General features: G+C 43.7%; 1 protein-coding gene across 3 annotated transcripts in view; it reads right to left on the bottom strand.

Moving 5' to 3' along the window:
* Positions 1–24,169, bottom strand: part of STARD9 (StAR related lipid transfer domain containing 9) — a 146,629-nt gene extending 122,460 nt beyond the window's left edge. For all 3 annotated transcript variants that reach the window (XR_009545267.1, XM_016192738.2, XM_060174467.1), the window contains exons 1-3: positions 24,007–24,169; positions 13,108–13,177; positions 8,451–8,567 (exon numbers count right to left, since the gene is read on the bottom strand). Coding sequence is in view for 2 of the 3 variants with exons in the window: in XM_016192738.2 (XP_016048224.2) it covers positions 8,451–8,567; positions 13,108–13,177; positions 24,007–24,053 (234 nt within the window). In the remaining variant the exon portion in view is untranslated. The remainder of the gene's footprint in view (positions 1–8,450; positions 8,568–13,107; positions 13,178–24,006) is intronic.
* Positions 24,170–26,370: the final 2,201 nt, after the last annotated feature.

Below are 26,370 nucleotides of genomic sequence, written 5' to 3'. Positions count from 1 at the left end.
GCCCCTTTACAAGTGGTGAAGGAGGTCTGTAGGTATCTATCTTTCTCTTCCCCTCTCTGTCTTCCCCTCCCCTCTCCATTTCTCTCTGTCCTATCTAACAACGACATCAATAATAACTACAACAACAATGAAAAAGAACAAGGGCAACAAAAGGGAAAATAAATATTAAAAAACAGGAGAAAGAAAGAAAGAAAGAGAGAGAGAAAAAAAGAGGGAGTCGGGTGTTAGCCCAGCGGGTTAAGTGCAGGTGGCTCAAAGTACTGCCTCAAGGATCCCGGTTCGAGCCCCCAGCTCCCTACCTGCAGGGAAGTTGCTTCACAAGCGTTGAAGCAGGTCTGCAGGTGTCTGTCTTTCTCTCCCCCTCTCTGTCTTCTCCTCCTCTCTCCATTTCTCTCTGTCCTATCCAACAACAGTGGCAGCAATAATAACTACAACAATAAAACAACACAAGGGCAACAAAAGGGAATACAAATAAATATTTTTAAAAAACACGTTTTTAGTAGTCTGGGAGGTGGTGCACTGGATAGGGCATTGGACTCCCTCAAGCATAAGGTCCTGAGTTCAATCCCTGGGAGCACATGTACCAGAGTGATATTTGTTTCTTTCTCTTTCTCTTATCATTTCTCATGAATAAATAAAATCTTTTAAAAAATGTTTTTTAAAAAAATAATAGGGACTTAGATGGTAGCACAGCGGGTTAAGTGCACGTGGTGCTAAGCGCAAGGACCAGCATAAGGATCCCGGTTCGAGCCTCCAGCCCCACCTTCAGGGGAGTTGATTCACAAGTGGTGAAGCAGGTCTACAAGTGTCTTTCTCTCCCCCCTCTGTCTTCTTCTCCTCTCTCCATTTCCCTCTGTCCTATCCAGAAACGTCGTCATCAATAACAGCAACAATAATAGCTAAAACAATAAAAAACAAGGGCAACAAAAAAGAATAAATAAATATAAAAATTATAATAAAGCTTAGATCAAAAAGAGTTTTGTGTTTTCCTCCAAATATTTGATGGTATCTGGCCTAACATCCAAATCTTTGATCCATATGGAACCTAATTATCTATTTCCTTTTGTTGCCCTTGTTGTTTATTATTGTGGTTATTGTTGTTGTCATTGTTGTTGGATAGGGGAGAGAGAAATGGAGAGAGGAGGGGAAGACAGAGGGGGGAGAGAAAGACAGACACCTGCAGACCTGCTTCACTGCTTGTGAAACAACTCCCCTGCAGGTGGGGAGCTGGGGGCTCGAACCGGGATCCTTTCGCCAGTCCCTTGTGCCACGTGTGCTTAACATGCTGCACTACCAACCGACTTCCGGAACCTAGTTTTCTATGTGGCAAAAATGTGATGGTTCAGTTTCATTCTTTTGCATGTTTCAACCCAATTTCCTCAATACCATTTGTTGAAGAGACACTCCTTTCTCCATCTAACACTTTGGGCCCCTTTGAAAATTAGGTGTCCATAGGTGTAGAGAAATAAATTAAAACTAGATTAGCTTCTTTGTGTCCTTTTCTATTTCCTTGAGTAGTGACTCATAAATTTCAGTATGCAAGCCTTTCACTTCTTTTGTTAGGTTTATTCCTAGATATTTGTTTTCTGTTTCTGTAGTAAAAGGGGTTGACTTCTGGATTTCTTCTGCTTCTAACTTACTGTTTGCATCAAGGAACATCACTGGCTTTTGTATGTTAGTTTTATAGCCTGACACCTTACTATATTACCTGATAATTTCCAAGAGCTTCCTGCTGGATTCCTTAGGTTTTTGTGTATATACTATCAAAACATCTGCAAATAGGGAGAGTTTGACTCCTTCTCTTCTAATCTGTATCCCTTTAATTCCTTGCTCCTGCCTGACTGCTATTGCAAGAACTTCCAACACTATGTTGAATAGTAATGGTGATAGGGGGCAGCCCTGTCTAGTACCTGATCTGAAGGGGAAATGCTTCGTTTTTCACCATTGAGTATGATGTTGGCTGTAGGTCTGCTATATATAGACTCCACTATCTTGAAAAATTTTCCATCTATTCCCATTTTTTGTAGTGTTTTGATCATGAAAGGATGTTGGATTTTGTCAAAAGCTTTTTTGACCAACGAACCCTCCTGCACTGATGATAGTAATGTAAATTGGACCAACCCCTGTGGAGAGCAGTCTGGAGAACTCTCAAAAGGCTAGAACTGGACCTTCCCTATGACCCTGCAATTCCTCTCCTGGAGACATATCCTAAGGAACCAAACACACCTATCCAAAAAGATTTGTGTACAGCTATGTTCATAGCAGCACAATTTGTAATAGCCCAAACCTGGAAGCAACCCAGGCATCCAACAACAGATGAGTGGCTGGGCAAGCTGTGTTCTATATACATAATAGAATACTACTCCGCTATTAAAAATGGTGATTTCACTTTCTTCACCTCATCTTGGATGGAGCTTGAAGGAATTATGTTAAGTGAGATAAGTCAGAAAGAGAAGGACAAATATGGGATGATCTCATTCATAAAGTTGAAAAACACAACCATAACGGCAACCTGCCTTTCCTGGGTAGACGACCTCACCAATGAGTCCTAGAACCCAACCTCCCCAGAGCCCTACCCCACTAGGGAAAGACAGAGACAGGCTGGGAATATGGATGGACCTGTCTATGGCCATGTCCAACAAGGAAGCAATTACAGAAGCCAGACCTCCAATCTTCTATGCCCCATAGAGAACTTTGGTCCATACTCCCAGAGGGATAAAGAATGAGGAAACTTCCAATGGAAAGGATGGGATATGGCATTCTGATGGCGGGAATTATGTAAATTGGGTTGCATTGGATCCACCTTCTCGTGGTGCATCCCGTGAGTACCCAGTCATTGGGGAAACTGACGATCCTTCCTAGCCGACTGAATCCACATGGATCCCAGTCACTTTCAAAGCCAGCAACAAGCAGCTCCTGACAGCTTTGCTGTTGACTGGCTATGGAAGAAGGGCAAACGCTAGAAGAAGAATGTAAATTGTACCCCTTTTATCCCACAATCTTGTCAATCATTATTAAATCACTAATAAAAAAGTTGAAAAATAAGAAAACAAAAAGCAGACCTTGGACTAGGTTTGGCATACTGCACCAAAGTAAAGGACTCTGGGGTTAGGGGAGGGTTCAGGTCCTGGAACAGAGGAGGACCTAGAGTGGATTGAACGATCATGTCAAAAACTGAGAAATGTTACACATATACAAACTACTGTATTTTACTGTTGACTATAAACCATTAATCCTCCCAATAAAGAAAAGGAAAAAAAAAAACTGGATTGAGTGTATACTGCATCAAAGCAATACTCTGGAGAAGGGAAGTGATGGAGGCGGGTTGTTGGGGTCCTGATGCATGATAGTGGAAAAGGATGTAGGTTAATGAAAGAGTATTTCACAGACATCTATCACCAGGAAATAAGAAACTGATATATGTGGCCATGTATCAACAATTTTACTGAAAACCATTATCCCAATAAAGTGACTGAAAAAAGGAAGCATATATAAGATGCACATAGCCACAGAGGTGACTTTCAAACTCATCATCCCAAGCGAAAGAAGCCAAACTTTAAAGAAACTTGGGGAAAAGGCCAGGCCATGATGTACCTGGTTAAGCACTCACATTACAGTGTGCACAGACCCAAGTTCAAGCCCCTGGGCCCCACCTGCAGGGGGAAAGCTTCACAAGTGGTGGAATAAATAAAAAAAGATTAAAAAAAAAAAAGAAGAAGAAGAAACTTGGAGAATAACAGGTTATTTTACATGCTAATTATAGGATCAGTATACAGACAGCTACATGTATTTGTCCAAACTCAGAACTATACACTAAAGAAGTGAATTTTACTGCATCTATGTTATCCTTCCACAAGGCTAACCTATCCCCTCGTCAAATATAATCATATATACTACAAAGAGGAGTGATGCACTTTGGGAGAGAATGAGCTGAATCCTTCCCACCATTGGTCCTATCATCTCATGACAATCTGCCTGTCACACACGGTAATTTTTGGAGTCACCAGTATGATTGAGTCTAGGCTCAATTTCAGTGTTAAAGTGGTGAGTTCCTCTGACAGAATCCTATGGATATGAACCCGGCCACCACTCAGAAACCTCTAGTATTACTTCTGCTTGTTCCTTCCCTTCTCTCTCTTATGCTGATCCCTCTTGGGAATATTAATAAATGAGCCAGAATAAATCTCAGGAGACACTGGTTTTATCTCTCTGCACAGGCTTCCTGTTTGAATTCTATTTGATCGTTTCACTGACCTTCAAATCAGGCAACAGAAGCAGCAGTTTATTTATGGTCTTTAGGCTTTCACTAGATTATTTCCTTTTTTCTTTCTTTTTTAAACAGAGCACTGCTCAGCTCTGGCATATGGTGGTGCCAGGCACTGAACTTGAGACCACTGAGACTTAGGTATGAAAGTCTTCTGCATAACCGTTATGCTTTTCCCCAGACCACACTAGATTATTTTCGTACACCTGCACTAAAAAAATGTAAACCAAGAATCCACACAGCAAAGTCAAATCCAAGCTTGTTGGCATAGACAAAGGTAGGTATGTAATTCTGTTATTTTTATTCTCTCACACACAGACCCCTTTCAGATTATAAAACAAATGTTATACAAAATAATTCATTTTAAAATATTTATTTATTGATGACAAAGAGTAGAGAACCAGAGCATCACTCTGGCATATATATAATGCCAGGAGTCAAATTTGGGACCCAATGCCTCCAAGTTGAATACTTTAGCCACTGTACCACTTCCCAGATCCTCAAATAGTTCATTCTTATTTATAAAAATCAAGGGCCACAAGGTAAGCCCAAACTTGCCAGTGCCCTCATGTTGCATAGCACAGAGAAAAAAAAATTTTTTTGCCTCCAGGTTATCGCTAGGGCTCAGTGCCATACAAATCCACTGCTCCTCGAGGCTATTTTTCCCCTTTTGTTGCCCTTGTTGTTTAACAATACTTATTTTTATAGAAAATGCATGTGAGAACAAAGGAGGGGTACTCATAATATAAGAGAAGGGTCCCACAGACACAATAAATCCCTAATCTGGGTCTTGTTTCCTGATGTTCTCCTCAGAAGGGGAAAATAAGGAAATTACACTTCCATGGTTTAGAATTAATAAATTATCTTCAGAAGTCCATGTATCAGTAAGCAGAAAAGCAGTACTATGCTCTAAGCCATTCAATTTTTTTTCTTTATTGAGGGAATTAGCGGTTTATAGTTGACAGACAAAAACAGTAGTTGGTACATATATAATAAGCCACTCAAATTTAAAAGCACTGTTACTTCAGCATACCAAATACTTTAGCATAGAGAATGTTTCACATAATATCAAAATACTTAGCAGAAAAAAATTTTTTTCAGACTAGGAGGTTGTAAGGTAGGTAGAGTACCAGACTGGCAAGTATCAGGTCACAAGTATTCCCAGTACCACATAGTTCAGAATGATACTGTATCTCTCCTCCCACTCCACCCCACCCCAGACTCACACATGTATCAATCACAATTTTTTTTTTTTTTTTTTTTTTTGCCACTAGGGTTACCACTGGGGCTTGGTGACAAGTTCACTGTTCCCAGTCGCCTTTTATTTTTCCTTTTTATTTATTTATTTTTATTATGATAGAGAAATAAGGTATGGGGTGGAGACAGATAGCTCCATTCTGCTTTGCTACTTATGAAGCTTCCCCCATCCAGGTGGGGAGCAGGGAGGTTGAACCTGGGTCCTCACACAAGATAACTCGTGTTCTTTACCAGCTGCCCCAGCAGCTGGTCCTATAAACATATTTTTTAAGGATTTTTTTTTTGTCTCTAGAGTTAATTCTGGGGCTTGGTGCCTGCACTACAAATCCACAGCTCCTGGTGGCTATTTCTTCTTTTTCTTCTTCTTCTCTTTTTAACAATTATTATCTTTTTTTTTATAGGACAGAGAGAATTGAGAAGGGAGAGGAAGATACAGAGGGGGTGAGAAAGACACCTGCAGACCTGCTTCACTGCCTGTGAAGTGACACCCCATGCATGTGGGAAGCTGGGGGCTTGAATCTTGCATGGGTCCTCACACTTTTAAACAATTATTTAAATGTTTGGACTTTTTTATTCCAAGGTATACAGACTAATATACAAAGGTTATCCACAGTCTCCCCAAAATATTTACAAAAGAATTCCCTAAAAAAAAAAAAAGGGCAACAAATACAAAAGAAAAAGAATTCCCTAAGGACATTAATGTGCTGTTTCTTTCATTTGTAAGAGTGTTAATATTGGGCCAAGAAAGGCCAAAGAAATTGTCCTTATAATTTTAGAAATGGACTATCACAGAGAGTTGTGGCAACTGGGGTGAAGGCTATTATCTGGTCCGACTTGATTAAAGCATGATCTGCTGCCCATCATGAGAGCCAAACCCAAGTATGTCTTAAACCAGGACAGTGATGCTGCTTCATAGAAGCAGTGACGTCCTGTAACCCGTGTGGTTTTGTTCAGAGACTTGTGAGGTTTCCAGAGAGGCCAGGTGGTGGCAGATCTAGTTGAGGACACATGTTACAATGTGCAAGGACTCAGGTTCAAGCCTCTGTTCCCCATCTGCAGGGGGAAGGATTTGCGAGTGGTGAAGCAGGGCTGTAGGTTTCTCTCTCCATGTCTTCCCTCCTCCCCTCTCAATTTCTGATAGTCTCTATCCAAAAACTAAGAGCATTTAAAAAAAAAAAAGTTTCCAGGGAGTTGGGTAGTAGCACAGTGGGTTAAGTGCATGTGGCACAAAGTGCAAGGACCGGCATAAGGATCCCAGTTTGAGCCCCAAGCTCCCCTCTGCAGGAGAGTTGCTTCACAGGCGGTGAAGCAGGTCTGCAGGTGTCTATCTTTCTCTCCTCCTTCCCTCTCAATTTCTCTCTGTCCTATCCAACAATGATGACATCAATAACAACAATAACTACAACAATAAAACAACAAAGGTAACAAAAGGGAAAAGAAATAAATATTTTTTAAAAAAAGGTTTCCAGCAAAAATGCTGACTGACAGTCTTAAATGTCGAAGTTTTGCCTGGTCCTCTCAATCCAGCAGATTAACAGACTTTGTCTCTCACACACCTTGCAGAATGACAGGTTACCTGTCTAACTCTTTTACATTCAGCTTATGAACACAGCCACAGGCCTAAGGCTCAGAGAAGATACTAACCTCTAAGATTCCTGGGCTCAACGGCTATTTATAATAGCAGACCAACTTTAAGGTGAGCCCATTCATCTCCCATGAAAAGCAAATCATTACGTGAACTAACACTAGCTAACTTCCATGTCCTGAGCAATCTCTTCCCATCTCCCTTACTCTTACTGCAAATGAGGCCGCTCATTACCATTTCCAGATTAAAATATCATTAATTTCTTTTTTAACTAGTTTTTTAAAAAAATATTTTATTTCAGGGGGCAGAGCCAAGATGGCCACGCGGAGACAACGCATGGCCCGAGCTCTACAAGGAAGTAGCTTCAAAATTGGTGTGTAGGGAGTTGGGCGGTAGTGAGGCAGGTTAAGCGCAGATGGCGCAAAACGCAAGGACCGGCTTAAGGATCTCGGTTCAAGCCCCCGGCTGCCCACCTGTAGGGGAGTCGCTTCACAAGCAGTGAAGCAAGTCTGCAGGTGTCTATCTTCCTCTCCCCCTCTGTCTTCCCCACCTCTCTCCATTTCTCTGTCCTATCAAACAACAATCACATCAATAACAACAACAACAATAAATACAACAATAAAACAACACGGGCAACAAAAGGGAATAAATAATTTTAAAAAAACTGATGGGTGAGGCCACCAGGTTCCAAATGCTACCATGATGCCAACTGGACTTCCCTGGACAGACGACCTCACCAATGTGTCCTGCAGCTCCATTCCCTCAGAGCCCTGCCCCACTAGGGAAAGAGAGGGGCAGGCTGGGAGTATGGATCGACCTGTCAATGCCCATGTTCAGTGTAGAAGCAATTATAGAGCCAGAACTTCCACCTTCTGCACCCCATGATGACCCTGGGTCCACACTCCCAAAGGGTTAAAGAAGAGGAAAGCAATCAAGGGAAGGAATGGGATATGGAGATGTAGTGGTGGAAATTGTACCCCCTCTTATTCTATGGTCTTGTCAGTGTTTCCATTTTATAAATAAATAAATTCAAAAAATTATTTCTTTATTGAATAGAGACAGAAAAAATCAAAAGGGGAGATGGAAATAGGGAGAAAGTAAGAGACACACCTGTATCACTGCTTCATAGCACATGAAGCTTTTCCCCCTACAGGTAGAGACCAGGGGCTTAAACCCAGGTCCTTGTGCATGGCAACATGAGCAATCAGCGAGGTGCCCCATAAACATCACTAATTTCTGACAAAATGATATATAATAAATATCAAAAGCTCAGATTCCATGTTAATTTTCCAGTAATTATCTGCTTGTGGAGAATGGAGGAGAATGAAGGAAAAGTAACATTACCACATCCTGAGATGCATAATGGGGGTCTTCTGGGTTGACTGACCAGTAACAGTAATCAAAGCCAAATGCCACCACCTTCTCTCGGGAGTCACCAAAGCCATCTGGTCGACTATCCACCTAAAACAAATCAAACACAGAATCCAGTGTCTTCTGAATTCTAACATCAGAATCTGGTCATAGGACTTGATTCCTCCCTAAAGTAGCTAGAAGAGACTTGTATTCTTCATGAGGATCTTTATGATATCTGCTTGGAAAAAAAAAATTAGCCTTTATACTTATCTCATTAGGTATAAATTAAGCCCCATATAACTAAATTATCTACCATATAATCATATATCTGACTACAAGTAAGCTAACCAAATGAGAGAGAAATGAAAGGGAAATCCTTCCCCTCTTGGGTATCTTCTTGTCTCAATCACTTCTTCTCAAAGTATTTATCTTCTTTTCATTTCTTTTCTTTTCTCTTGCCTCCAGGGTTATCGCTGGGGCTCAGCGCCTACACTACAAATTCACTTCTCCTGTAGGCCATTTTTCCCCATTTTTGTTGCCCTTGTTGTTGTCATTATTACTGCTGCTGCTGTTGTTGGATAGGCCAGAGAGAAATGGAGACAGATGGGAAGACAGAGAGGAGGAAAGAAAGATACCTGCAAACCTGCTTCACCGCTTGTGAAGAGACCCCCCTGCAGGTGGGGAGCCGGGAGCTCGAACAGGGATTCTTGTGCCTGTCCTTGCACTTCACGCCATGTGCACTTAAACTAGTGCACTACTACCCAGCCCCTAAAATAGACTTACTAGTGTTTGTTTGTTTGTTTGTTTACACCAAAGCACTGCTCAAATCTGGCATATGATGGTGCAGAAGGCTGGACCTGGGACTTTGGAGCCCCAGGTATGAGAATCTCTTTATGCTCTCTATCCCCATTGTGCTCTCTAACCCCACAGAAAGTTTTTCTATACAGAACATGGCAAATGGGAGGCTGGGTGGTAGAGCACTAGGTTAAGCGCACATAGTACAAAGCACAAGGTCTGGTGCAAGGATCCTGGTTCGAACCCTCAGTTCCCCGCCTGCAGGAGGGTCACTTCACAAGTGCTGAAGTAGGTCTGCAAGTGTCTATTATTTCTCTCACCCTGTCTTCCCCTCCTCTCTCAATTTCTCTTTGTCCTATCCAACAAAAACGACGACAACAAAAATAGAAAAGATGACTGCCAGGAGCAATGGATTTGTGGTGTAGGCACAAAGCCCCTGGAGGCAGAGAGAGAAAAGAGAGAGAGAGAGAGAGAGAATAGCAAGTGCATGAGCAGTTCAGACCCTGGGACGGACAGTCCCAATCAACCTAGTGCTTTCACCGAAGTTCCACCGTATGGGACCCCTAGTGGACTAGAAAGTACGGGGGCTGGGTGGTGCTACTCCCAGTTAAGTGAATATAGTACTCAGTGCAAGGATCTGGGTTCAAGCCCCTAGTTCCCCACCTGCAGGAGGGATGCTTCATGATCAGTGAAGCAGGTTTTCAGGTGTCTATGTCTCTCTATTTCTATCTCCCCATCTCTCTCAATTTCTCTCTGTCCTATCCAATAAAATGAGGGGGGTGTATACCAGAAGCAGTGGGTTCATAATGCCGGCAACAAGGCCCAGAGATGACCCTAGAGGCAAAAGGAAAAAAATAGAAAGAGAAAGAAAAAGAAAAGAAAGTGCATGGGGGTGGGGGCTGGGCAATAGCAAATGGGTTAAGCGCACAAGCACAAGGAGCAGCATAAGGATTTGGGTTCGAGCTTCCGGTTCCCCACCCACAGGGTAGTCCCTTCACAAATGGTGAAGCAGGTCTACAGGTGTCTTTCTCTTCCCCAGTCTTCCCCTCCTCTTTTGATTTCTCTGTTCTAGCCAACAACAATGACAGCATTAACAACAATAACAACAACAACAACAACGGCAATAAAAGAGAAAAAACAGCCTTTAGGAACAGTGGACTTGTAGTGCAGCCCCAGTGATAACCCTGGGGGCAAAAAAAAAAGTAATTGGGCAGAACTAGTAATAATTTAACTACCCACAGTAGACATGGACAGAAGCAGAGCTTGGATCTGCACTAATCAAGTATATATGCATCAGTCACAGAAATGCCACATATGTATATTCACACCAGAGCACTTTGAGCTCTGGCTTATGGTAGTACTGGGGACTGAAGCTGGAACTTTGGATTCTCATGTATAAAATTATTTTTGGTGGTCCAGGAGGTAGCATAGTGGATAAGGCACTGGACTCTCAAGCATGAGATTCTGAGATCAATCATTAACAAATAAATAAAACCTTTAAAAATTATTTTTGCATAAACATTATGCTATCTCCACTTAGAAATCTCATCATACTACTCGAAATTTAGACTCTGAAAAACTTTCATGCCTGAGGCTCTGAGTTCCCAGATTCAGTCCCCGACACCAACATAAGCTACAGCTGAGCTATGCTTTGTTGAAAAAAGATAAAAGAGGGAGTCAGGCAGTAGCACAGCAGGTTAAGCGCAGTTGGCGCAAAGCGCAAGGACCAGCATAAGGATTCCGGTTCGAGCCCCTGTCTCCCCAACTGCAGGGGATTCGCTTCACAGGTGGTGAAGCAGGTCTGTAGGTGTCTATCTTTCTCTCCCCCACCCCCGTCTTCCCCATCTCTCTCCATTTCTCTCTGTGCTACCCAACAACAATGAGCGCAATAATAACTACAACAATAAAACAACAAGGACAACAAAAGGGAATAAATATTAAAAAAAAAAAAAAGATAAAAGAGACGGACCAGGTGATGGTGCACTTGGTTGGGAGCACATGATACAGTGCACAAGGACCCAGGTTCGAGCCCCTGTCCCCACCTTCAGAGGGAAAGCTTCACGAGTGAAGTAGGGCTGCAAGTGTCTCTGTCTCTCCTCTATCTCCCCTTCCTTCTCAATTTCTGGCTGCCTCTATCCAGTAAATAAAGATAATAAAAAAATTTTTAAAAAAGATAAAAGAGGGAGTCAGGCAGTAGCACAGCGTGTTAAGCACACATGGTACAAAGCACAAGGACCAGCTTAAAAATCCCAGTTCCAGCCCGGCTCCCCACCTGCAGGGGAGTCGCTTTATAGGCGGTGAAGCAGGTCTGGAGGTGTCTATCTTTCTCTCTCTCTGTCTTCCCCTCATCTCTCCATTTCTCTCTGTCCTATCCAACAACAACAATAATAACTACAACAATAAAACAACAAGGGCAACAAAAGGGAATAAATATTTTTAAAAAGATAAAAGAAACTAGTAAGAAAGCAAATTTAGACTTTGCACAGGGAGAGTCAACCAGATATTAGTCCCCAGAAACTGCAATAGAATGAGGTTTTCAGAATGACTAAGAGATTCTTAGTGGATAACTGACCTCAGGGTGTAAGCAGCCAAGAAGTGTGCAGGGGGTATATTAGAATCTGATTATGGCCAGGCTTTATTCTTAAGAACCAAAAGTATGAGTTCTCAAGACAAAACAGTTGAAATGATTAGGTAATAACATATAAATGAGAGATGGCAGAGAATAAAAGGTCTTTTGTCCCCTGGGGAGCCGTTGGGAGTTTGGCAGGTCCTGCTCTCTTTTAGCAGAGAGGTAACGAACAAAAGGAAACAGATCATATCACAGGAGCAATGTCCAGTGGGTATTCTGGGAGGCCTGGAGTCCAGATCACCATCATTCCCCAAACTAGCTCCTCTACTCTCAGGAGAACTGAGTACCACCTGCAGGCTGTAGCACTACTTAGGTGAGCAGCTACTGTCTCTCTCCAAACCCCAAAGCCCACAAAGGAAGAACCCCTTCCACTTCTGGTGGCATGGTAATTGGAGGAAATTAGCTCTAGGAGGGGGTACAGAGTAGGGGAGGAACACCTCTGTCCCACTGTGGCCCAAATTTTTGTCAGATCTGTGAAAAAGACTTTGAAGCAAAATAGCCAATGACTCCCTTCTGGGATCTGAAGTTTTTTTCTTGGATCTCACTGTGGACAAACGAATCCTGCATTAACAGATGTGTGATAAAATCCCTAGGCATACTTCTGATGAAGTGATATCAAACTAGGGGAGGGGAAGCTTAAGAAAAAGTTCATCTGGTGATCAAGTGAGTTAAATACAAGCAGGAGCTATCTCCAGTATGACTAAATCTAGCCATGGCCCTTATAACAGCCCTTTGATCAGCTGCCAAAATACTTGTACTCTATTTGATGGAACTTGTGCTGTAACATCAACATCCCCTAAACTTCCTCCAGCTTACGTATGTATTACGTGTGTGTGTGTGTGTGTGTATGTATGTATGTATGTATATATGTATTTTTACCACAGCACTGCTCAGCATTATCTTATGATAGTGCAGTGGACTGAACCTAGGACTTCAGAGCCCCAGGCATATGAGTCTTTTTGCACAGCCATCATGCTATCTCCCCGACCTTTCGCTGCTTTATTTTTATATTTGCTTTGTGGTTGGCCAAAGCTCTTCCCATAATTCCTCTCCTCTCCCAATCCCCACTCCAAATATATGCATATATACAACACCCCAAATGAAGCTCCTGGTGGCCGGGCTCAGCGGGTTAAGCGCACATCGTGCAAAGCACAAGGACCAGCATAGGGATCCAAATGAAGCTCCTATAGTAATAGAAAGAAGAAAAAACTACTTTAGATTTACCTTTAAATTCTTGATTTTTGCCACTTTGCCATCAACTTCCACAATAATTCTTCCTTCTTCTTTGATCTCCCTAGAATTAAGACCCAAATGAAAATGAGAATATCAGACTTGCTGGGACAAAATATTTTCCTACTGTTGTCTCCATAACTAGGGTATCTGTCTCCATAAACAGGTGGCTGTAAGCGACATAACCAACAGTTCCCTAGCTGAGACGCTGCTCTACATGATTAAAATGTGGCTCTGAATAGTCTATAGTGACCACTACTGAGTGCTTCAAATTTCTGGAGCTCAGCATTCTCAGGCACAGTATAAACGGCATTCTACCATTTACAATCCTCCAATCACACCCTCCTGACAGAGCCTTCTAACATCTTCATTTTATTTTATTATATTTTATTTATTCCTTTTTGTTGCCCTTGTTGTTTTATTGTGGTAGTTATTATTGTTGTCATTGTTGTTGGATAGGACAGAGAGAAATGGAGAGAGAAGGGGAAGACAGAGAGGGGGAGAGAAAGACAGACACCTGCAGACCTGCTTCACCACCTGTGAAGCGACTCCCCTGCAGGTGGGGAGCCGAACAGAGATCCTTACTCAGGTCCTTGCACTTCGAACCACACTTTAACCCGCTGTGCTACCACCGGACTCCCTAACATCTTCATTTTTAAAGATGGGAGACTCAAGCTGAGAGACAGAAATTGGAATCTCTGTGTCTCATTCCCTATCTCCCCCCTCTCTATATCACATGAAAGAAGAGTTTCACGTAAGAAAAGGGAGGGGCATGCACCACTCTGATACATGCCATGATGTCGATCAAACAAGGAGCTTCATGCGAGTTCTGCCTCAGATATGCAAATCATACCAGTTGAACTATCTCCCTAGCCGCTTAAAGTTATCAGCTAAATTGCTACCAGCAGTTAGGAAGGTAGCTCAGTGACAGAGCACACAACCTGTATGTTCCTAGACCCCAGGTCCAAAGCCCCACAATGGAAATCCTGGAGTGTTCTGGCTTGTTCTCTTATTCATAAAATGAATCAAACTTAAAAAAAAAAAAAAAAAAAACCTTCTAACTTACTTCTAGCCTTCCATCTGAAAGGTAAAAAAATACATTCTGTCTCATTTTTATACCTCTTCAGGGTTGCAAGGATGTGACCTTGAGGATTTAAGTTGGTGAGATGGAGAGAGTACACAGTGACACAATGATGTCTAGATTTAAGATTATTTTTTTCAAATCTGCCAGTAAGTCTGGAATAAAGCACTAGAAAGAAGACTCCCTTCTCCCAGGTATGACATTTCTTTTACTTCCCTCAAGATCTTGATGCTTTTTCTTACACAGTTCATACACCATAAGATAGCAGATAGCTTAGTTCCATCAGTACTTCTAAAGAAAAGTAGCCATCTTTGACATTAACATTTTAAAAGACAATATTTTTCCTTTCTGCATTTAAATCTGGTCTTATCACCCCTCCACTTATAAATGGAATGTATAGATTACAGTAGATTTTGAACAATTAATTCTTAAAATTCATACAGTAACTTTTTAAAAATATTTATTTATTCCCTTTTTGTTGTCCTTGTTGTTTTATTGTTGTAGTTATTATTGTTGTCATTGTTGTTGGATAGGCCAGAAAGAAATGGAGAGAGGAGGGGAAGACAGAGAGGGGAAGAGAAAGACACCTGCAGCTGCTTCACTGCTTGTGAAGTGACTCCTCTGCAGGTGGGGAGCCGGGGCTGGAACAGGGATCCTTATGCCAGTCCTTGAGCTTTGTACCACCTGCGCTTAACCCGCCTTGCTACAGCACAACTCCCCATATAGTAACTTTTTTAAAGGTACATCTGTTTGTGAAGAATAAATGTGGTGGTCCGGGAAGTGGCAGAGTGGATAAAGTATCAGACTCTCAATCATGAGTTCCTGAGTTCAATCCCTGGCAGCACGTGTACCTGAGTGATATTTGGCTCTCTCTCTCTCCTCCTATGTTTCTCACTAATAAATAAATAAAATCTTTTAAAAAAAGAACCGATGTATAATTGGGCAAATAAATAAATAAATTAGGGGAGGGGGTATAGCATAATGGTTATGCAAAAAGTCTTTCCTGCCTGTGGCTCTCAAGTCCCAGGTTCAATCCCCCACACCACCATATGTCAGAGCTGAGCACTTTTAAGCAGACATGACTGTCCTAAATTGTTAATTAAAAAAATAAAAGGGGAGTCCGGCGGTAGCGCAGCAGGTTAAGCGCACGTGGTGCAAAGCGCAAGGACCAGCGTAAGGATCCCTGTTCGAGCCCCCGACTCCCCACCTGCAGGGGAGTCACTTCACAAGCGGTGAAGCAGGTCTGCAGGTCTTTATCTTTCTCCCCCCGTCTTCTCCTCCTCTCTCCACTTCTCTCTGTCCTATCCAACAACGAACGACATCAACAACAACAACAACCACAACAAGGCTATAACAAGGGCAACAAAGGGGGAAAAATGGCCTCCAGGAGCAGTGGATTCATGGTGCATGGTGCACTGAGCCCCAGCAATAACCCTGGAGACAAGACAAGACAAAAAAAAAAAAAAAATAGCAGCCAGAGGACAGTACACCCAATAGAGCACACACTTTATCCTATGTTAAGTGCTCAGGTTCAGATCCTGACCACCACTTTAGGGGAACCATGCAAATGGGAAGCTTCAAAAGCAATACCATTATTATGTCTCTCATCTTTAAAAAAAAAAAAAAAAAGGGAAAGGGAAGGGTCTGCCATGAGTGGTAGAATAATGTAGCTTAATCACCCCAGTGAAAAAACTCTGATAGCAGAAATTAAAAATAAAGTGTCTGGAATGTGATCTCTTGGAAGAAAGATATGTCACTAAGGAGGTAAGGTGCTGCTCTGCTTTCACCTAAATCACTGTCAGAGGCAGCCTATCAATTCCAAAATATTCTAGAACAAAATGAGGGTGAATCCAAGTTGAGCAGACAGAAAGGGCAACAACCCCAATAAAGAAGCTGTCCTCGCAAAGCTCAGTGTCAATCTTTTGAGGAGCAGCTTTCAAAGGGCAGAGAGGGCTCCTTGCCCCTAGAAACTCTAACAATACTCTGAGGGCTAAGGTGTCTTGGGGCCAGGCAGTGGCACACCTGCTTGAGCACACACATTACAGTGCACAGGACCCAGGTTCGAGCTCCTGGCTACCACCTGCAGTGAGGAAGCTTCATGAACTCTGAATCAGTGCTGCAGGGGTGTCTCTCTCTCTCTCGCTCATCTCCCCCCTTCCTTTTCAACATCATTCTCTATCCAAAATAAATCAATAAGATGATTTCTAAAAAACAATGAAGTAAGCCTTCATTTACAAGTTTACCCCAGGACAATGTTTCTCAAAATGTAGTCCCAGGGTGGTCAGGCGGCAGCACAGCAGGTTAAGTGCAAGGACTGCCGTAAGGATCCCCATTCGAGCCCCCGACTCCCCACCTGCAGGGGTGCCGCTTCACAGGTGGTGAAGCAGATCTGCAGGTGTCTATCTTTCTCTCCCGTCTCCCCTCCTCTCTCGATTTCTCTCTGTCCTATCTAACGACGACAACAATAATAAAAACAATAATAATAACCACAACAATGATAAAAGAAGGGCAACAAGAGAGGAAAAAATGGTCTCCGGGAGCAGTGGATTCATGGTGCAGGCACCGAGCCCCGGCAATAACCCTGGAGGCAAAAATAAATAAATAAATAAATAAATAAATAAATAAATAGGAAAAAACAGCCTCCAGGAGCAGTGGACTCGTAGTGTAGGCACCAAGCCCCAGCGATAACCCTGGAGGCTAAAATAAATAAATAAATAAATAAAAATAAATTTTAAAAAAGGAGAAAGACAGACACCTGCAGACCTGCTTCGTTGCTTGTGAAGCATTCTCCTGCAGGTGGGGAGCCAGGGGCTCAAACCTGGATCCTTGAGCGGGTTCTTGCATAGTACTATGTGGGCTTAACTAGGTGCACCACCGCCTGGCCCCCTAATCTCTGTAAACACAAATGAAATAGTTATCCTACGTTAGAAATTTAAAATTACGCTGGTCCTCGTGCTTCGAGCCATGTGCGCTTAATCTGTTGCGCTACCGCCTGATGCCCTTCATAAATCTCTTTTTAAAATATTATATTAAACACACAGAATGGGAATACAGCATAGGGTATGAGGAGTAATTTCTGGTGGTGGAAATGTGTGTTGCCAAGTGAACGGTACTGGCAGAACAGAGCATATTCCCCAAAGATGCAGGACTCTGCACAGGCAGTGACCCGAACTTTCTGAGTATGGGAAAACAATCCATGAGACAGAGAGGAAGGCATCAACTAGACAGTCTGCAAACTACTGAGTCTACTGAGCAAACAGGCATTTGATTGACAATCAGTATGACTTTCCTGTGAACCAAATCTTGGCTCAACCTACTTTCAGACCTTAAGCAAGACCATGTTTCTCATCTGGAAAAACAAAGAATTGGGAAGCTCAGAACAGATGATCTCTTAATATTTCACCCCAAGTACAACAACAGATGCAAAGACTTTGCTAGCTGAGTCTGTGCCAATGACTTATTTGGAGGTTGAACAAAAATCTCGTGGTCAGCAGATTTTCCACATTCAGCGAGTATTGGGGAAGTGGAGAAAGTTAAGAAATCCTGGAGTCTGCAGGAGGGGGAGAAGAGAGAAGTGGTCTTGACTCTCCTGCTAGAATCCACTTACATCAGAATCCCTGAGTCTTGGCATTCTCCCACTTGCTGCTCAGGGCAATAAACTCAAACTCAAGGAAGACTGCTTCCTTTTTTTAAATTATTTTTTAATATTTATTTATTTCCTTTTGTTGTCCTTGTTTTTTTATTGTTGTAGTTATTGTTGTTATTGATGTCGTTGTTGTTGGATAAGACAGAGAGAAATGAAGAGAGGAGGGGAAGACAGAGAGGGGGAGAGAAAGACAGACACCTGCAGACCTGCTTCACCGCCTGTGAAGTGACTCCCCTGCAGGTGGGGAGCTGGGGGCTTGAACCAGGATCCTTACTGCAGTCCTTGCGCTTTGCACCACCTGCACTTGACTGCATCCTTCTTTCCCCATCACTTTTTTTTTTTTTTGCCTCCAAGGTTATTGCTGGGGCTCAATGCCTGCACTACAAATCTACTGCTCTTGGAGGCTATCTTTTTCCTTTTGTTGCCCCTGTTGTTTATCGTTGCTATTATTATTATTGCTGTTGGATAGGTCAGAGAAAGTTGAGAGAGGAGGGGAAGACAGAGAGGGAGAGAAAGACAGACACCTGCAGACCTACTTCACTGCCAGTGACACCCTGCAGGTGGGGAGGCAGAGGCTCGAACCAGGATCCTTACGCTGGTCCTTGTGCTTTGCGCCTTATGTGCTTAACCTGCAGCACCACAGCCCACTTTAAAAATTTTTTTAAATCTTTATTTATCGGAGACAGCCAGAAACTGACAGGGAGGGGGAGGGAGTGACAGAGAGACACCTGTAGCCCTGCTTCACTCGTGAAGCTTTCCCCCTGCAGGTGTGGACCAGGGGCTTGAACCTGGATCCTAGTGGATTGTAACATGTGCACTTAACCAGGTGCTCCAACACTTGGCCCCTCCCCATCACTTTTGATAGTTATTCTCCACCGTGGCTGCTAATCACAACTCAATTTCACCTGCATTCTCTTAATCTAACCAGCTGTTTGAAACTCCTGGTTCCCATGGGGCTGAGAAGTTACTGTCTCAAGTAGTTGACACTGTTATTTTGAGCAATCTAAAAGAACAGTGTTTTGGGGGGGTACCTGACAGACTAACAGCTACACCTGAGAAACACCTGAGCCCTCACACCCAGCTATGCAGAATCTAGATGCCAGACCCAACTGCCAACACAAAAAGCAGTTCCGGCAGGTGCTGCTCATCTTACCTCACTTTTTTTTTTTTTTTCCTCCTCCAGGGTTATTGCTGGGCTCGGTGCCTGCACCATGAATCCACCGCTCCTGGAGGCCATTTTTTTTTTCACCTTTTGTTGCCCTTGTTGTAGCTTCGTTGTGGTTATTATTATTGCCCTTGTTGACACAATTTGTTGTTGGATAGGACAGAGAGAAATGGAGAGAGGAGGGGAAGACAGAGAGAGAGGGGAGAGAAAGATAGACACCTGCAGACCAGCTTCACCGCCTGTGAAGCGACTCCCCTGCAGGTGGGGAGCCGGGGGCTCGAACCGGGATCCTTACTCCGGTCCCTGCGCTTTGCGCCACATGCGCTTAACCCACTGCGCCACCACCCGACCCCCCTTACCTCACTTTTTAAAAATAAATTTATTTATTCCCTTTTGTTGCCCTTGTTGTTTTATTGTTGTAGTTATGTTGTCATTGATGGATAGGACAGAGAGAAATGGAGAGAGGAAGGGAAGACAGAGAGGGGGAGAGAAAGATAGACACCTGCAGACCTGCTTCACAATTCGTGAAGCGACTCCCCTGAAGGTGGGGAGCCGGGGCTCCAACCCAGATCCTTCAGCTGGCCCCTGCGCTTTGCACCTGCGCTTAATCCATTGCGCTACCGCCTGACTCCCGCCTCACTTTTTTTTAATGGAGGAGGTTAATGCTTTACAGTGCATTCATTGACCTTTGCATAAAATTTCATCATGTAACAGGACCCCAAAATTTTCTTCCTTTCCTCCCTCCCCAGTCTTTCCCCTTTTCGAACCCCCCCCTTTTCTTCCCTTTTTATGGAGGGGGAGATTAATGGTTTACAGCAAATACAATTTCTGATCCATGACTTAAACTTCTCAATTTTCGTCAAAGCACTCTCACTCCACACCCAAGTCCTCCTCCACCATCCTCCATCCTCCACCAGGCCCTGAAACAACCCCCAACCCGTTTCAGTGCAACACACCAAGCCCAGTTCAAGTTCTACTGTGTGTGTGTGGTTTTCTGGTTGTTGCTTTCTTCCTAGTTTTCTGTTGTTTCTTTCCACCTCAATGCCTATAATCCTCATTATTCTGTCGACTGCATGCTTTCCCCATCATCTCCGTACAACCTCGCCTAGTACCCAAATGTTATGTCAAACAGCAGCTTTTTCCTTCCTTTTAAAAAAATATTTATTTATTTATCCCCTTTTGTTGCATTTTTGTAGTTACTATTGTTGTAATCATTGTTGGATAGGACAGAGAGAAATGGAGAAAGGAGGGGAAGACAGAGAGGGGGACAGAAAGACAGACACCTACAGCTCTGCTTCACCACTCGCAAAGCTTTCCCCCTGCAGGTGAGGACCAGGGGCTCGAACCCGGGTTGTTGAGCGCAGTAACATGTGCGCCACTACCCAGCCTCTCCCTTCCTTCCTTCCTTCCTACCTACCTATCTTCCACCTTATTGTGAACTGGAAATTTTTAAGCCACCCAAATGTCCACAGGTGCCTTCAGTTTTCTCCCCATCGCCCCCGCCACAGCCTCCTTCCCTCCCTCCAAACGCCTCGGTTTCCTGTCAGCGCAAGGCCAGTGCTCCCAGCGCCTTGTCCGCACCTCCACCTGCCACCAAACTCTGCTTAAAAATAAATAAAATAAAAGGCTTAATCATCCCTGTTCGAGCCCCCGGCTCCCCCCTGCAGGTCTGCAGGTGTCTGTCTTTCTCTCCCCCTCTCTGTCTTCCCCTCCTCTCTCCATTTCTCTCTGTCCTATCCAACAACGACGACATCAACAACAACAATAATAACCACAACAAGGTTACAACAACAAGGGCAACACCCTGCCAGCTTCTATGAAGTCAACATCACCCTGATACCAAAAGCAGACAGAGACACAACCAAAAAAGAAAACTACAGACCAATATCTCTGATGAACATAGATGCGAAAATATTGAACAAAATTCTAGCTAACTGGATACAGCAGTATATCAAAAAGATTGTTCATCATGACCAAGTGGGGTTTATCCCAGGCATGCAAGGTTGGTTTAATATACGTAAATCAATCAATGTGATCCACCACATCAACAAAAGCAAGACCAAAAACCACATGGTCATATCAATAGATGCAGAGAAAGCCTTTGACAAATACAACATCCCTTTATGATCAAAACACTACAAAAAATGGGAATAGATGGAAAATTCCTGAAGATAGTGGAGTCTATATATAGCAAACCTACAGCCAACATCATACTCAATGGTGAAAAACTGGAAGCATTTCCCCTCAGATCAGGTACTAGACAGGGCTGCCCACTATCACCATTACTATTCAACATAGTGTTGGAAGTTCTTGCCATAGCAATCAGGCAGGAGCAAGGAATTAAAGGCATACAGATTGGAAGAGAAGAAGTCAAACTCTCCTTATTTGCAGATGACATGATAGTATACATGGAAAAACCTAAGGAATCCAGCAAGAAGCTTTTGGAAATCATCAGGCAATACAGTAAGGTGTCAGGCTATAAAATTAACATTCAAAAGTCAGTGGCATTCCTCTATGCAAACACTAAGTTAGAAGAAATTGAAATCCAGAAATCAGTTCCTTTTACTATAGCAACAAAAACAATAAAATATCTAGGAGTAAACCTAACCAAGGAAGTGAAAGACTTGTATACTGAAAATTATGAATCACTACTCAAAGAAATTGAAAAAGACTCAAAGAAGTGGAAAGATATTCCAAGTTCATGGGTTGGAAGAATTAACATCATTAAAATGAATATATTACCCAGAGCCATCTACAAATTTAATGCTATCCCCATCAAGATCCCAAGCACATTTTTTAGGAGAATAGAACAAATGCTACAAGTTTATCTGGAACCAGAAAAGACCTAGAATTGCCAAAACAATCTTGAGAAAAAAGAACAGAACTGGAGGCATCACACTGCCAGATCTCAAACTATATTATAGGGCCATTGTCATCAAAACTGCTTGGTACTGGAACATGAACAGACACACTGACCAGTGGAATAGAATTGAGAGCCCAGAAATGAGGCCCCACACGTATGGACATCTAATCTTTGAAAAAGGGGGCCAGACTATTACATGGGGAAAGCAGAGTCTCTTCAACAAATGGTGTTGGAAACAATAGGTTGAAACATGCAGAAGAATGAAACTGAATCACTGTATTTCACCAAATACAAAAGTAAATTCCAAGTGGATCAAGGACTTGGATGTTAGACCACAAACTATCAGATACTTAGAGGAAAATATTGGCAGAACTTTTTTCCGCATAAATTTTAAAGACATTTTCAATGAAACAAATCCAATTACAAGGAAGACTAAGGCAAGTATAAACCTATGGGACTACATCAAATTAAAAAGCTTCTTCACAGCAAAAGAAACCACTACCCAAACCAAGAGACCCCTCACAGAATGGGAGAAGATCTTTACATGCCATACATCAGACAAGAGTTTAATAACCAACATATATAAAAAGCTTGCCAGACTCAACAAGACAACAAATAACCCCATCCAAAAATGGGGGGAGGAATTGGACAAATATTCACCACAGAAGAGATCCAAAAGGCCGAGAAACACATGAAAAAATGCTCCAAGTCTCTGATTGTCAGAGAAATGCAAATCAAGACAACAATGAGATATCACTTCACTCCTGTGAGAATGTCAGACATCAGAAAAGGTAACAGCAGCAAATGCTGGAGAGGGTGTGGGGTCCAAGGAACCCTCCTGCACTGCTGGTGGGAATGTCAATTGGTCCAACCTCTGTGGAGAACAGTCTGGAGAACTCTCAGAAGGCTAGAAATGGACCTACCCTATGACCCTGCAATTCCCCTCCTGTGGATATATCGTAAGGAACCCAACACATCCATCCAAAAAGATCTGTGTACACATAAGTTCTTGGCAGCACAATTTGTAATAGCCAAAACCTGGAAGCAACCCAGGTGTCCAACAACAGATGAGTGGCTGAGCAAGTTGTGGTATATATACACAATGGAATACTACTCAGCTGTAAAAAATGGTGACTTCACCGTTTTCAGCCGATCTTGGATGGACCTTGAAAAAAATCATGTTGAGTGAAATAAGTCAGAAACAGAAGGATGAATACGGGATGATCTCACTCTCACGCCGAAGTTGAAAAACAAGATCAGAAAAGAAAACACAAGTCGAACCTGAAATGGAATTGGAGTATTACACCAAAGTAAAAGACTGTGGGGTGGGTGGGTGGGTGGGGAGAATACAGGTCCATGAAAGATGATGAATGACATAGTGGAGGTTGTATTGTTAAATGGGAATCTGGGGAATGTTATGCATGTACAAACTATTGTATTTACTGTTGAATGTAAAGCATTAATTCCCCAATAAAGAAATAAATTATTTAAAAAATAAAAAAATAATAAAAATAAAAACAAAACAAAAACAAGGGCAACAAAAGGGGGGAGCAGTGGATTCATGGTGCAGGCACTGAGCCCCAGCAATGACCCTGGAGGCAAAAGTAAATACATACATAGAAGATAAATAAAATAGTGAAATTAAAAATGTAAACGCCAGCCCTCCTGAGGCGCCTTCCCGGACTTTTCCAGCGCTCGCTCTGGAGCGGAAACTCAGTGCAGGGGGAAAGGGGCGAACTCGCGTGGCCGGGCGTCGGGAGCGCGGAGGCGCGGGGTCCGAGGCGCTGAGGGACCCGGAGCCTCCCGCGGGCCCAGACCTCCCTCCCGCGCGCTGCCTCTGCGTCTCCCCGGGTCCCGGCCGCTGAGGAAGAGCCCGCGCGGCCGCCGGGGCGGGTTTCGGACGCTCCCGAGGCGAGACTCGCAGCCCCGGCGCCCACCCGCGAAGGGATCCCGGCGCCGCGCTACCCCGGGCACGAGCGCAGGCCCCACCCGGGCCCAGCCCGCCGCCCGCCGGCTTCCGCGCCCAGCCCCGGTCACTTTGTTTTCCTCAGCGCCGGAATCTCCGACCGCAGGGCGGCCCCCGCGCCCTCCTCCCCAGCGTCCCGCGACCCCGCGACCCAACTCCTGCCCTCACTAACTTCTGGCTGAAAGGCCGGACCCTCACGGCCACCCGCACGTTGGTCATCCCTCGGCTTCGGCCCGAGTCCCGCTCCTCTGTCCAGGAGCTGCATCCCAATCCCGAGCCCTGGCCGCAGTCACCAGAACAGCCTCGGGGCCGCCCCGCCCGCGAGCCCCACGCGCCTCCAGAGACAGCCCGGGCCGGACGCCCATGCGGGGCGGGGCTTGAGGAGTCGCGGCCAATCCCGAGCTTGGTCAGCACAAGGCCGCCCCGCCCCGCCCCGCCCCTTTGAATTCCTAAACAGCCCCGCCCATTCTCGCGCCTGCATACATCTGGGGCGGGGCCGTCCGACTCTTGACCAATCACGAGCCCGTACATAAGAAGCGGCCCAGCTCCACCCTGGAGGGGCGGGATCTCCTCATTCTCCGCCAATCCTGAACCCGTTAGGTGGGCGGGTCAAGGCAGATCCCGCCTAATGAGGGGACTAGGTTTAGTTCTCTTACAGGCTGAGTGCTGCACAGTCAAGCCAATTCTTTAAGGGTTACAGTAAGATACTTACAAAGTGTTCAATAATATGCTGAAAACTGTCACTCGCTGCATTCGCCGGAGTTGTCGATTCTGTGGTTGAATTTCAAGAGCAGAAAAGCAAGGGATAAACCTATGTCTTTGCAGTTCCCAGAAAAGAGTCGTGTCTTTCTTTAAAGAGATGTTTCCAGTGTGGAGGATTTAAGTTGTTCACAGCCAAGCTTCTCTATGTTGCAAAGTTATGGTAAATAAATAATAATGGTAAATGCCGACACTGTAAAGTCTCAGGTTTAATCCCCTGCACCACAATAAGCCAGAATTGAATTTGTGGGGTTGGAGAGGGGCCCCAAATATTGAGAGCAGCTGTTGGCCCAAGGCCAATTGTTTCTGTGGATATTTCCACCTGTGCCCACCCTGTGGTAACTATAAAAAGGTGGGGCGAGAAGTGATCGTGATCGCAGACTCTCCCCTTGCTTGGAAGGGTATCGGAGGCCAAAGCTTAAGCTTCCCAATAAAGGCTCTTGCTATTGCATGTGATTCTGGTCTTTTTTTTTTTTTTTCCTCCTCCAGGGTTATTGCTGGACTCGGTGCCTGCACCATGAATCCACCGCTCCTGGAAGCCATTTTTTTTTCCCCCTTTTGTTGCCCTTGTTGTAGCTTCGTTGTGGTTATTATTATTGCCCTTGTTGACGGAATTATTTGTTGTATAGGACAGAGAGAAATGGAGAGAGATGGGGAAGACAGAGAAGGGGAGAGAAAGATAGACACCTGCAGACCTGCTTCACCGCCTGTGAAGTGACTCCCCTGCAGGTGGGGAGCTGGGGGATCGAACCGGGATCCTTACGCCGGTCCCTTTGCGCCACATGCGCTTAACCCACTGCGCCACCGCCCGACCCCCGTGATTCTGGTCTTCTTTGCGTGAGATTGGGACTCGAACTTCTGGGCATAACAAACTGTGCTCTGTTTGTTTTTTTGGTTTGTTTTTGTTTTTTAAAGTGTTCTGGGAGGCAGAGCAGTAAGTAAACTTGTGGACTCAAATTCAATCCCCAGCAGCACATATAGCAGAGTGATGTCTGGTTCTCTTTCTCTCACTCCTCTCATCCTTCTCATTAATAAATAAAAATCTTTAAAGGGGGGTAGTTGAGAAAAGAAGACATTAAAAAAGTCTTGGTTACGCTGGGAGTGTTAGTGGTCCCTAATGAATACTGTCAATCAGCATCAGTTCAGCCACCAAATAAAAACCTGTTGAGTACCTACCAAGACTTAACTATTGTTCCAAAGTGCAGTGGATAGTCTCTTCTGCTCTGTAGAAATTAGAATCTGAAACTCAGATCCAAAAGGGGCAGTACTGCCCAACATGGCTCTAGAAGGAAGATGTGGCCTGAAATTGACTGAGTAAAAACAATAACTGATTATTGTTTAGCAAGTAAGAATATGCTAAAAATGAAGTTTGAAAACAAAATGACAACAGAGATCCACACCTCCTACCTCCTATCATTCTTGCCTTGATCCTTGAAAAAAGTGGTAGGTTTGGAAGTGAGTCATATAACAGGAAAGAAAGAAAATTAAGCTAGAGAGGAAAATAAGTCAATAAGACAGGGAAAAAAAAGACAATATCTCAATTCCTCCATAACAGTTTTCACGAAGTGACATCATGCCAGAAGTGAATTTGCAAATACCTGTCTTCTGCAAGTTGAAAGATTCCAGTGCTAATTTATTCACTAAAAGCTTGTGTTGCTTTTCTTTTTTAACTGTATTTTATTTATTTATTTATTAATGAGAGGGATAGGAGAGAGAAAGAACTAGACATCACATGTGCTGCCAGGGATCGAACTCAGGACCTCATGCTTTATCCACT

The sequence above is a fragment of the Erinaceus europaeus genome, chromosome 16, assembly GCF_950295315.1.
Source record: "Erinaceus europaeus chromosome 16, mEriEur2.1, whole genome shotgun sequence".
NCBI classification, from domain to species: Eukaryota; Metazoa; Chordata; class Mammalia; order Eulipotyphla; family Erinaceidae; genus Erinaceus; species Erinaceus europaeus.
Note: the sequence above shows the minus strand (reverse complement) of the source record. Positions and strands in the feature narration are given on the sequence as shown.